Source organism: Anomaloglossus baeobatrachus, chromosome 2 (assembly GCF_048569485.1).
Source record: "Anomaloglossus baeobatrachus isolate aAnoBae1 chromosome 2, aAnoBae1.hap1, whole genome shotgun sequence".
NCBI classification, from domain to species: Eukaryota; Metazoa; Chordata; class Amphibia; order Anura; family Aromobatidae; genus Anomaloglossus; species Anomaloglossus baeobatrachus.
The window spans coordinates 428,835,225-428,848,592 of NC_134354.1; the positions used below are offsets into that span (position 1 = coordinate 428,835,225).

The 13,368-nt window shown below is 46.2% G+C and overlaps 1 protein-coding gene across 1 annotated transcript in view; it reads left to right on the forward strand.

Annotated features, from left to right (window-relative positions):
• The window catches only part of MED13 (mediator complex subunit 13), a 196,762-nt gene that overhangs the window by 88,051 nt on the left and 95,343 nt on the right, over positions 1–13,368 (forward strand). The window contains exons 8-10 of the mRNA XM_075336235.1: positions 5,325–5,435; positions 6,527–7,216; positions 10,577–10,787. Of these exons, the coding sequence (XP_075192350.1) occupies positions 5,325–5,435; positions 6,527–7,216; positions 10,577–10,787 (1,012 nt within the window). The remainder of the gene's footprint in view (positions 1–5,324; positions 5,436–6,526; positions 7,217–10,576; positions 10,788–13,368) is intronic.

A 13,368-nucleotide genomic window follows, 5' to 3' on the forward strand; every position in this document is an offset into this window, starting at 1 on the left:
GGACAGCGGAGAGTGGGCTCTGCATCAGGCAGTGTTCCGGTCGATCTGCCGCAAGTGGGGCACTCCGGAAGTGGATCTAATGGCATCCCGGCACAACAACAAGGTCCCGGTTTACGTGGCTCGCTCCCACGATCCTCAGGCCTTTGCAGCGGACGCGCTGGTTCAGGATTGGTCCCAGTTTCGTCTGGCTTACGTGTTTCCCCCTCTAGCTCTCTTGCCCAGAGTCCTGCGCAAGATCAGAATGGAGGGCCGTCTGGTCATACTCATCGCCCCAGACTGGTCCAGGCGAGCTTGGTACCCAGACCTGCTCCGTCTGTCCGTAGAGGTGCCGTGGCGTCTCCCGGACCGCCCAGACCTTCTCTCTCAAGGTCCGTTTTTCCGCCAGAATTCTGCGGCTCTCAGATTGACGGCGTGGCTCTTGAGTCCTGGATCTTGACGACTTCTGGCATTCCTCCTGAAGTCATCTCCACTATGACTCAGGCTCGGAAGTCTTCCTCGGCAAAAATTTACCACAGGACTTGGAGAATTTTCCTGTCCTGGTGTCGTTCTTCCGGCCATGCTCCTTGGCCTTTTTCCTTGCCAACCATCCTGTCCTTTCTACAGTCCGGTCTGCAGCTAGGACTATCCCTCAATTCTCTTAAGGGACAGGTCTCTGCTCTGTCAGTGTTCTTTCAGCGGCGTATCGCCCGACTGGCTCAGGTGCGCACCTTCATGCAGGGCGCATCTCACATCATTCCACCTTACCGGCGGCCTTTGGATCCCTGGGACCTTAATCTGGTCCTCACGGCCTTACAGAAACCCCCCTTTGAGCCTCTTAGGGAAGTTTCTTTGTTTCGACTTTCACAGAAAGTCGTCTTTCTGGTGGCCATAACTTCTCTCAGGAGAGTCTCTGATTTGGCCGCGCTCTCTTCGGAGTCACCTTTTTTGGTTTTTCACCAAGACAAGGTAGTTCTCCGTCCGACTCCGGACTTTCTTCCTAAGGTGGTGTCTCCTTTCCACCTTAACCAGGACATTTCATTGCCTTCCCTTTGTCCGGCCCCTGTTCATCGCTTTGAGAAAGCGTTGCATACTTTAGATCTGGTGCGGGCGCTCCGGATCTATGTGTCACGCACCGCCGCTCTTAGGCGGTGCACCTCTCTTTTTGTGCTGACCACAGGTCAGCGCAAGGGTCTCTCAGCTTCTAATCCGACCCTAGCTCGTTGGATTAGGTCGGCCATATCCGATGCCTACCAGAGTACTCAGGTGCCTCCCCCGCCGGGGATCAAGGCACACTCGACCAGAGCTGTCGGTGCCTCTTGGGCTTTCAGGCACCAGGCTACGGCTCAGCAGGTCTGTCAGGCTGCCACTTGGTCTAGTCTGCACACCTTTTCAAAGCACTACCAAGTGCATGCTCATGCTTCGGCAGATGCGAGCTTGGGCAGACGCATCCTTCAGGCGGCTGTCGCCCATTTGTGAAGTTAGGTTTTGCCTACTTATCAGTTTTGTTTATTTCCCACCCATGGACTGCTTTGAGACGTCCCATGGTCTGGGTCTCCCTTAAGGAACGATGAAGAAAAAGAGAATTTTGTTTACTTACCGTAAATTCTTTTTCTTATAGTTCCGACATGGGAGACCCAGCACCCTCCCTGTTGCCTGTTGGCAGTTCTTGTTCCGTGTGTTTTCACCGGCTGCTGTTGTAGTCAGAGGTTCCGGTTGTTCCGGGTTTTGCTCTGTCTCTACTTGTGGGTGGATGTCCTCCTTCAGCTTTTGCACTAAACTGGCTAGATTTGGTCATCCAGGGGGTGTATATGCTCGGAGGGAGGAGCTACACTTTTTAGTGTAGTACTCTGTGTGTCCTCCGGAGGCAGAAGCTATACACCCCATGGTCTGGGTCTCCCATGTCGGAACTATAAGAAAAAGAATTTACGGTAAGTAAATAAAATTCTCTTTTTTGTTCCTCTCACTGAGAACATACATTTTTTTGTGGCATTGTTTTGTTTACAGTGTTTACCAATCCTGTTAATTACTTCTAGATTTTGATCAAACTTTTCTCAATGCTGCGATATCACGTGTGTTTTTTTTTCCTGTTTTATTATCTTTATATTTAAAGGGGTAAAGGGGGTATTTTTGTTTAATTTTCATTTTTCTCCAGAATTTTTTAAAACACTGATTACTGAACCTTTCCCTAGTTAAAACATTAGTATTAAGTTACATATATATCTATATCCATATATATATATATATATATATATATATATATATATATATATATATATATATATATATATAAATTACAGTTAGGTCCAGAAATATTTGGACAGTGACACAATTTTCGCGAGTTGAGCTCTGCATGCCACCACATTGGATTTGAAATGAAACCTCTACAACAGAATTCAAGTGCAGATTGTAACGTTTAATTTGAAGGTTTGAACAAAAATATCTGATAGAAATTGTAGGAATTGTACACATTTCTTTACAAACACTCCACATTTTAGGAGGTCAAAAGTAATTGGACAAATAAACCAAACCCAAACAAAATATTTTTATTTTCAATATTTTGTTGCGAATCCTTTGGAGGCAATCACTGCCTTAAGTCTGGAACCCATGGACATCACCAAACGCTGGGTTTCCTCCTTCTTAATGCTTTGCCAGGCCTTTACAGCCGCAGCCTTCAGGTCTTGCTTGTTTGTGGGTCTTTCCGTCTTAAGTCTGGATTTGAGCAAGTGAAATGCATGCTCAATTGGGTTAAGATCTGGTGATTGACTTGGCCATTGCAGAATGTTCCACTTTTTTGCACTCATGAACTCCTGGGTAGCTTTGGCTGTATGCTTGGGGTCATTGTCCATCTGTACTATGAAGCGCCGTCCGATCAACTTTGCGGCATTTGGCTGAATCTGGGCTGAAAGTATATCCCGGTACACTTCAGAATTCATCCGGCTACTCTTGTCTGCTGTTATGTCATCAATAAACACAAGTGACCCAGTGCCATTGAAAGCCATGCATGCCCATGCCATCACGTTGCCTCCACCATGTTTTACAGAGGATGTGGTGTGCCTTGGATCATGTGCCGTTCCCTTTCTTCTCCCAACTTTTTTCTTCCCATCATTCTGGTACAGGTTGATCTTTGTCTCATCTGTCCATAGAATACTTTTCCAGAACTGAGCTGGCTTCATGAGGTGTTTTTCAGCAAATTTAACTCTGGCCTGTCTATTTTTGGAATTGATGAATGGTTTGCATCTAGATGTGAACCCTTTGTATTTACTTTCATGGAGTCTTCTCTTTACTGTGGACTTAGAGACAGATACACCTACTTCACTGAGTGTGTTGTGGACTTCAGTTGATGTTGTGAACGGGTTCTTCTTCACCAAAGAAAGTATGCGGCGATCATCCACCACTGTTGTCATCCGTGGACGCCCAGGCCTTTTTGAGTTCCCAAGCTCACCAGTCAATTCCTTTTTTCTCAGAATGTACCCGACTGTTGATTTTGCTACTCCAAGCATGTCTGCTATCTCTCTGATGGATTTTTTCTTTTTTTTCAGCCTCAGGATGTTCTGCTTCACCTCAATTGAGAGTTCCTTAGACCGCATGTTGTCTGGTCACAGCAACAGCTTCCAAATGCAAAACCACACACCTGTAATCAACCCCAGACCTTTTAACTACTTCATTGATTACAGGTTAACGAGGGAGACGCCTTCAGAGTTAATTGCAGCCCTTAGAGTCCCTTGTCCAATTACTTTTGGTCCCTTGAAAAAGAGGAGGCTATGCATTCCAGAGCTATGATTCCTAAACCCTTTCTCCGATTTGGATGTGAAAACTCTCATATTGCAGCTGGGAGTGTGCACTTTCAGCCCATATTATATATATAATTGTATTTCTAAACATGTTTTTGTAAACAGCTAAAACAACAAAACTTGTGTCACTGTCCAAATATCTCTGGCCCTGACTATATATATGTATGTGTATATATATATATAATATATATATATATATATATATATATATATATATATATATATATATATATATATAATTACAGTTAGGTCCAGAAATATTTGGACAGTGACACAATTTTCGCGAGTAGAGCTTTCATGCGTCTTGGTATGCTTTGCACCAGTCTTGTGTACACTGCTTTTGGGTGACCTTATGCCACTCCTGGCGCAAAAATGTAAGCAGTTCTTCTTTGTTTGATGGCTTGTGACTATCCATCTTCCTCTTGATTACATTCCAGAGATTTTCAATGGCGTCCAGGTCTGGAGATTGGGCTGGCCACCATGACAGGGTTTTGATGTGGTGGTCCTTCATCCACATATTGATTGACCTAGGTGTGTGGCATGGCGCATTGTCCTGCTGGAAAAAACAGTCCTCAGAGTTGGGGAACATTGCCTGAGCAGAAGGAAGCAACTGTTTTTCCAGCATAACCTTAATTCATATGTCCTTCGCAAAGTTTAATCTGCCCAATTCCAGCCTTGCTGAAGCATCCCCAGATCATCACCAATCCTCAACCAAATTTCACTGTGGGTGCAAGACGCTGTGGCTTGTATGCCTCTCCAGGTCTCCATCTAACTAACCATTAGACGACCAGGTGTTAGGCAAAGCTGAAAATAAGACTCATCAGAGAAGATTACCTTACTCCAGAAATTGACCACGAATTGGGCAGCTTTTCTTCGATATACAGCAATGCTATTGCTGTATATCGCAAAGTTAATCTGTCTCCTTTGAAGCCCGACTACAGGTAGGGTTTCAAAGGAGTGCTGCTACGACAAGCATGGGGGGCCTTCAGCAGACCCCCCTCCTGCCATAGCAACCCATAGGTACACAGTGATCACGTCACGCTAATGGGTGCTTAAAATGGCATCCTCTATGCTGACTCATGTTAAATCTTGCTGTCAGAGTTGACAACAGGATTTAATAAGTTAACAATCGCGAGTTCTGTTCCACCTGCATTTGTTAGTGAGTGGTCCTGCCGGGTATGGAGCCCTTGAGCCTGCTCCACACACTTTTCTGACATGCACCGTACATTCATAGCAGATGTCGTAAAGGGGATAAAACGGGCAAGAACATGATAAATTCATGTTTGTTTCCTGTATTAACAAAAACAGGAAACCAGGCTGAAATTGTACTGCCTTGTGAACAAGAAGAATAGTGTCACATTTGTATCCACCGTGGCCTGCAAAGCCGACGATTGTGACACAACCCACGATTCATTCATGGTCCAGGACTGGTTGTAGTTAGACTGCCATTAGAAGGGAGAGGCATGAGGTCTACAAGTAAAATACTGTTAGTATGGTCTATGGGGGTATATTGTCTTGTGTTTCTCTGTTAGTTATTGTTTTTTTATATTACAGAAGGAAGTTCTCTGCTACTACTAATGGGGTGTGTGACGAGGAGCCGTCTGAGAAGGCCACAACCTGGGATTTTGTAGAAGCTACACAAAGGACAACGTGTGTCTGCTCAAGGTAAGCACCGCTCACCTCCACCAGAATTACACATCTTCAAATGGCAGACTGAAGTTAGACCTCTCGGCGTATGTGCACACAATGCTTATTCCAGAGAGGTCGGCTTTGAAATCTCCTGAAGAAGCTCTAAATAAAACACTCAAAAGACTGAATATATGTATTTCTGTGTAAAAACAACTGGCTGTTTGTAGGTTCAATCTTCCAGTGTCATTCTGCAGGCGGCTTCCGTCCGCATACGTATTATACTTAACAATGGAAGGCTCAAAAGACGCCTGGGTGTTTTTTTGTTTTGTTTTGGTTTTTTTTTTTTAGTATTATCATTATGGCTTGAAAAATTACTAGCTGTTTCTTCCCTAGAGAATAGAATAAAAAAAATAAATCCACAAACGCACAAAAAAACAATCCTAAGGGTACGTACCCACAATACTTTGTAGATGTAGTGTGTCTTCTGTGGAGATGCGACTGTTCTCCGTGGATGAATGCAGCGGTCTGTACCCACGATCAGTGCTCTGGGCGCAGTGTGTTGTTGCTATGTTTTCCTGCGGAGAACACTCGCCTCTCCACAAGCATAAATTGACATGCTGCAGCTCGGGAAGCTCAGTTTACGCTGCGGAGAAAAGAAACATAGTGGGCAGGAAATTTCTATAAATCCATCCACTGTTCTTGTACTGAATAAAAGTGTTTTGGACCCCGCGAAAACCCAAAATGAACCCTTATAAAGGTGATTCAGGGGACAAGACAGGCGGTTTCTGCTTGAAAATCCCGTTTGGTTTGCCCTCCTTGGAAAGAGATTGAATGCACATACCGTTGTAGGCCAAATATTAGGGAGTACTGTGCATCTGGGTCTGCAAGCGGTTAGTGAAAGCCATATATCAGGGTAAAAATTGTGCCTGGTGCTTTATGAGGACAGCATATTAAAGATTGGCTGTAAACGGGATTTTTGGCTAGATATGTTCTTCGTCTCATCTATTCACACTGTCACATAAAAAGGATTTATTTATCTGATGTCTGCATTGTTCTTGAAACATTTTACCATTTGATGTTGAGTGAACTATTGTCACTAATGTTGACTTTTCTAAATCTAATTTCAGGCACAAAAATCTGAAGCAGAGAAATTCAGGTCAGCCAAGTCAAGTGACGCCGGCGGGGCCGCAACAGCAAGCGGCTCAAAAGCACAAAACTAACGAGAAGCAGGAAAAAGGTGACAAGCCTCAGAAGCGCCCACTTACTCCGTTTCATCACCGGATCTCTCTTGGTGATGATGTGAACATGGAAACTGATACTACAAGCCAGAGACTTGGAATTCGCTCTCAAGATAGCCGAGGGCGATTCCCAAATATCAGGCCAAGCGATGTAGCAAAAACTCCACAGTTGCATGGCAATGAGATGAGCAATTCGCCTCAACCTCCTCCACTGAGTCCTCATCCCTGTGAGGTCTTAGATGATGGCGGGGAAAGTGTAAAAAATCCATCAACACCTCAAAGTCAGCATTTCTATCAGATGCCCACTCCAGATCCTTTAATTCCCGCTAAAGCAATAGATGAACGAATAGACGGCTTGTCCCAAACCTTCGCTCCCTCGTTCACCGAAGTCCTGGAACCTACAGTTTATGTTGGCACCGCCGTGCACATGGAGGAAGGGGAGACTGACAACACATGGAAATATTACAAGGTCCCAAAGAGAAAGGAATCCGAGTTTCTCCCTCCATCACTTCCAAATGACAAAGTAAGAGAAGATGGCTTTGGCTCTGCGGGAAAGGACAGTAACACTTCTATCACAGAGTAAGTACTACATATTTCATCTGTATACAGCATGCACACAATTAGGCCATGTGCCCACAGGAGAAAGTTACTGCGGAAAACCCACGGATTTTCTACATTTTCCAGATAAATCCAGGGGTTTACGCAAGTTCAGACACTCCCCATGTTATCCTATGGAATTTGGGGAGTGCTGTATCAATGCTGCGGTATGTGCGGCTGCGGAATATGCTGCGGATGTCCCACAGCCGCACGTAACTGCATGTCAATTATTCCTGCGACATTCCTGCCTTTCCACTATGGAGATACAGGGCGGGAATTCCGCAGGTTTCCCGCAACAATTTCGCAGAAATACCCCAGCAATGGATAGCTGCGGATTCTGGTGAGTTGCTGAGTGAACCTGCGGAAATACCTGCAGAAAAGTCCGCAGGTCCGATCTCCCGCGAGCACATGGCCAGGACTCATCGCAGGTTTCCCAACCCAAACATAGCCTCGTAGACACAAATGAGACTGGCAGACCTCCCGCCAGACCGACGTATGGAATATAATTGGAGGAGCCCATTAGGTCTAACACACGTCCCTACAGTTAGGGTGAGGCCACACTTAGCTGAATATATCCACGTACGCGAACGGGATAAAATTTGCAACATATTCAGCACAACACCGGTTATTTTGGAAGTTGCTTCATTTAGAAATCGCAGGCTGTAGGAATACTTGTCTGGACCGATCTGTTCCTGGTCACACTTGTTCATCATTGTCAAAGTTGTATTAAAAATGTTGGTCGTCTCCAAGACTTTGAGCAGTAAACATCGGGTATGATGTAGCCGATAATCTGTCCTGGATGATGGCCTCTTGCTTAGCTTGTGTTTCTTCTTTTTATACATCCTGATAAAGCACCTTATTTATGTAAGCGGAGCGCTGTGCTGGCAGACTGCGGGCATCGCGGACTACCATCGGGGCCACTTTTATATTGCTTTACAAATGCCCAAACCACTATTCTTAGGCGTGCCTTCAGTATGAGTCAAGGCTGGCTATATACCCCTCTTGAATCATTTGTGTGTTCCTCAGACAGGCTTTACAAGGTACTGAATGTGACATGGGACCCTAGAGGACCTGTCTCCATGAACATGCAGGCCCCGCAGCATGGTATCATAGGTCAGCAGGGGCTGAGCAGATGTGGAAACGGAATCTGTATAATCTTAACCTCTGCTCATCCTAAGGTTTTTCAGCCAAGTGGGCGGTTCTGACATTGTGTAATTTTGTGCTCAGCAGCTCCAGTTCTGTGCCTGCTGGCTGTCGATGGGACTGCATTGTCAGTGAGACCAGTTTACTTGGTGTATACACTGCTTTCATGCACCTTAGTAAGACATGCCTTACTGTTAGAGTTGTTGGCCAAAAGTCCATTCCAATATTCCTGGGAAAAGACGTTGTAGCATCAACAAAAGCCTTGGTTCTGATGGGAGTACCCATGATACCCCGCAGCCTTCTTGGTGGTACACCATCAGAACCAATGCTTTTATTGATGCTACAACTTATTTTCCCAGGAACATGGGAACGAAGTGTTTTTTTTCCTTACAACCCTAATATTTTATGTTCTGGAAACTGAGATTCGGACATAAATGTCTACATCCTAACCCCTGCAAATCAAAAAAGGTCCCGTGGAGCCTCTGTCGATGTGTTATCGACACAGAAAATAGCCAGATATCCCTCCGGGAAGGACCTAGCAAAGGAGTGGCTCTTTTTAGGAGACCACCATAACCACCATATTAAGCGGCCCTTTTAGTCAATATCCAACTCTTTGACGAGTTTAAAGATATGACAAGGGAAATACCAAGGCCAGGTATCCATCCACAGTCAGCTGTTTCGGGGTACTGCCCCTCAGTGTGGAGTAGGAGTCTGGCTAGGTGGGAGCAATGCCTAGTAGACCAACAAGATAAAACAATCACTGATCTCAGGGAGACCAGTCAGAGAAAACACTGCCGGCAGCCAGCAAAGGCGCATTGCTCCCTGCGATATCTGGTTATTTTCTGTGTAGAGACTCCTAACAGAGGCTCCACGGACCTTTTTTGATTTGCATACTTCCCAGGGGGCAATGCACCTAGGATTTCACTGTGTTGAGCGCCTTTGCTGGCTGCCGGCAGTGTTTCCTCTGGCTTGGTCTCCTCGAGATCAGTGATTGTTTTGTCTTGCATCCTAACCCCTAGAATAGCAGCCATTAAAGGGGTAAGTTCCCTTTCAACAAATGTTAATCCCCATCTGTAAATAATTGTAAAGAAACAAGCCACTCACCTTGCTTGGGTCCACCAGCGAGTCCCACTACTGCCTCTGGTGTACGGCGTTGGTTGCGACTCTGATTCACGTTGACAGTATGGCAGCCAATTGATGAGCTGAGTTTCTCCAAGCAGGGTGTACTCTTGTAAACGTAACGTTGCAGAACTCTCCTTTTGGCTGCCATACTATCAACATGACGTCAGAGTTACCGCCACAGCCAGACACTGGAAGCAAGGATCAGACTCGCTAGGGGGAACCCTGGCAAGGCGTGCACAGCAAATCTGCAACTGGAGATTAACATTTACTGAAAGGGAATGGCTGCTTTAAGGAAAGACAGCAGGTTTTGCTATGTAACCTGAGAGTAGCTTAATGTAAGGACCGAGCCCCTGATTCCTGCAATGTGTTACTTACTGGCTGCTTGCTCGTTTTATTAAAATCCGTGTTTATCAGCAGGAGATTATCACTGCAGAACTAGTTGTTCCTTGGTTGTCCAGCTTTGTGTATCCCCGCCCATATCTCTTATCAGGCACTTACACAGGAAGCTGCCAATCAGTGCTGTGGGTGGGGTTACACAGCTCAGCATTCAGAGAACTGCAGGTAAAACAGCGAGGGTAGCGTTTTTGAAAGATGTTAAAAAACTGCAACTCGCTGGATCCTCACTATAACGCACGCAAACGCAGGTGAACGCATGTTAACGCGAGTCCATTGCAAATGCATTGAAATGAAAACGCATTTGCACTGGATCCGTTTCTGCGTTAAAAAAACGTTCAGGACGCATGTTAAAAAGACGTAGTGTGAAAGCAACCTTATCAAACTTACATCAAAGAACCCATTAAGTGACACATTACTAGAATCAGGGGCTCTGTCCCTACATCATGCTGCTCTCAGATGGGGCAGCAGAAACACGGTGACAGATAAGTGTGAATTATTGTGGATTGTAATGTGCAGGAGCTCCTATAAGGACGAGAGCTGAAGAGCTGAGGTCGGTTAGTTTTTCCATCCATTACTGACACAGACCTGTCAGGGAAGATACTCGTTATAGACGCCGCTCGTCATGCTTATCCTCTATGCAATGACTTTCTTTTAACTATTTCCATATCCTCTGTGATCCAGGTTAATGGTGCAATATAAAAAGCCATTGAAAATTTCAGAAGAACTGCTCCTGAAGTATCAAAATAAGAACCAGTACGTCCCGACAGCTGTATTGGACAGCGATCAAGAGCCGGATCCCTACGCTTTTGTGGATGGAGATGAGGAATTTGTATTCTCTGATGCCAAAAAGGAAAGACAGGCCAACGAAGGAGAAGCTGGGAAGAAACACAAGGTATGTCCATCTTTGTTCTCTGCTGTTATGGCTGCCTGTGTGGAAGATGGGAAACTGTGAGTGCGAAGGCTCTGGTGCAGGTTACTCACATTACAGCAAAACTCGTATTGTGATATTCCTTATATTACATGGGTCAGACAGATTTGAGGATTCGTCCAATGTTAGCTAGTTACCCCTATCCACAAAGTAGCTGTTAATTTGCTTATAGGTAGGTGTCCCACCGCTGGTATCTGCACCTACTGGCGGGAAAGCTCCCCTTTTCCCGGTAGTAGGTGCAGATACCACCTATAAGCAAATTAACAGCTACCTTGTGGATAGGGGTAACTAGCTAACATTGGACAAATCCTCAAATCTGTCTGACCCATGTAATATAAGGAACAAATATAAAAAGCCTGACCACTGGTCCATTCATCTCTATGGAACTGCTGGAAAATGCTGAGTGCGTCGTTCTGCAGCCACATAGCCAATGAAAGAACCACAGGCCGCACATGCACACCTCCAGTCCAATGTAATGGGTAAAACGTCCAGGTCTTGACTAAACTGTGCCTGTTCTCCCATTCGGTGGGGATCCCAGCACTCTGATATCTCCACCGATCCAGTAGATAGGTGATAACGTATTTTCACCGGACAACCCCTTTACATTCAAGTTGTGCGTATTTGTTTTAAAGACCTATCTGCTAGAATTTGGAAAGAGCTTAATGTCTTCTCTTTACACCCTTGCATACAGTGGTCATTTTTGGCTGTAGCATATAACAAGTTTTACAGAGGGATGTGATTACTTGATGTTGATTAGCTACCTTGGCAGCCAGACATTTGGGAAGCTTTGCTGTATTATACACCTGTTAGCCCCTAGCAAGGGGGCAAACACATATCCATAGAGGTACTGAGCCCTCTCTTGGACCCCTCTTCCTACAGTGGGATGCTGCTAGGGAGAACAATGATAGAACAGTGGGGGTCTGTTCAATGCTGTGATACTAGTAATGAGCTATAGAGTCTTCCGGGGCGGCACGGTGGCTCAATGGTTAGCACTGCAGTCTTGCAGCGCTGGGGTCATGGGTTCAAATCCCACCAAGGACAACATCTGCAAGGAAGTTTGTATGTTCTCCCCGTGTTTGCGTGGGTTTCCTCCGGGTACTCCGGTTTCCCCCCACACTCCAAAGACATACAGACAGGGAATTTAGATTGTGAGCCCCAATGGGGACAGTGTTCCTGATGTATGTAAAGCGCTGCGGAATATGTTAGCGCTATATAAAAATAAAGATTTATTTATTTTTTTTTTTTTTATTATTCCTGCAGATGTGCATAAGCCCTGATACTGTGTGTAGTAATGCTTGCCATTTAAGTAGCCATCGTTTTAATTTGTATTTCATTAACCAATAGTACACATGATAATAAGCAGCTGTGTAATATATCTTATCAGAGGAATCTGCTTCTATCTCACCCAGAATTGATCGGTCATTATCAACATTCTCTATTCTGGGGTAAAATCTGTATTCAGTGAAGACTTTCCCATTACTGAGAGGAGATCGCAGATTACTGATGAGATTCTATGTAGATAGAGGAGGGGGCAGAGCTCTGCCTCTAGCTCCTCCTTCTTCCTCCAGCTCTTTCCTTCTGCCTCTAGCTCCTCCTTCTGCCTCCGGCTCTTTCCTTCTGCCTCCGGCTCTTTCCCCTGCCTCCGGCTCTTTCCTTCTGCCTCCGGCTCTTTCCTTCTGCCTCCGGCTCTTTCCTTCTGCCTCCGGCTCTTTCCCTCTGCCTCCGGCTCTTTCCTTCTGCCTCCGGCTCTTTCCTTCGGCCTCCGGCTCTTTCCCTCGGCCTCCGGCTCTTTCCCTCGGCCTCCGGCTCTTTCCCTCGGCCTCCGGCTCTTTCCCTCGGCCTCCGGCTCTTTCCCTCGGCCTCCGGCTCTTTCCCTCGGCCTCCGGCTCTTTCCCTCGGCCTCCGGCTCTTTCCCTCGGCCTCCGGCTCTTTCCCTCGGCCTCCGGCTCTTTCCCTCGGCCTCCGGCTCTTTCCCTCGGCCTCCGGCTCTTTCCCTCGGCCTCCGGCTCTTTCCCTCGGCCTCCGGCTCTTTCCCTCGGCCTCCGGCTCTTTCCCTCGGCCTCCGGCTCTTTCCCTCGGCCTCCGGCTCTTTCCCTCGGCCTCCGGCTCTTTCCCTCGGCCTCCGGCTCTTTCCCTCGGCCTCCGGCTCTTTCCCTCGGCCTCCGGCTCTTTCCCTCGGCCTCCGGCTCTTTCCCTCGGCCTCCGGCTCTTTCCCTCGGCCTCCGGCTCTTTCCCTCGGCCTCCGGCTCTTTCCCTCGGCCTCCGGCTCTTTCCCTCGGCCTCCGGCTCTTTCCTCTGACGCTTGCTCTTTCATCTGCAAAGGAAATTTCCCTGATAAGAAATATTACAAAGTCGCTTCTTACCATGTGTACTATTGATTTATGATTAAAACAGCGGTTATGATTTAATTATTCCAAACCATATTGGAATCAAGTTATGATCATAACCTAGTCTCCTAGTGGAACTTAAAATTAATAGTGATTGTACAAGTTGTAAACCATCAATCTAGTCTTGTCAGCCAATGGGGTGTAATCTTTAACTCCTC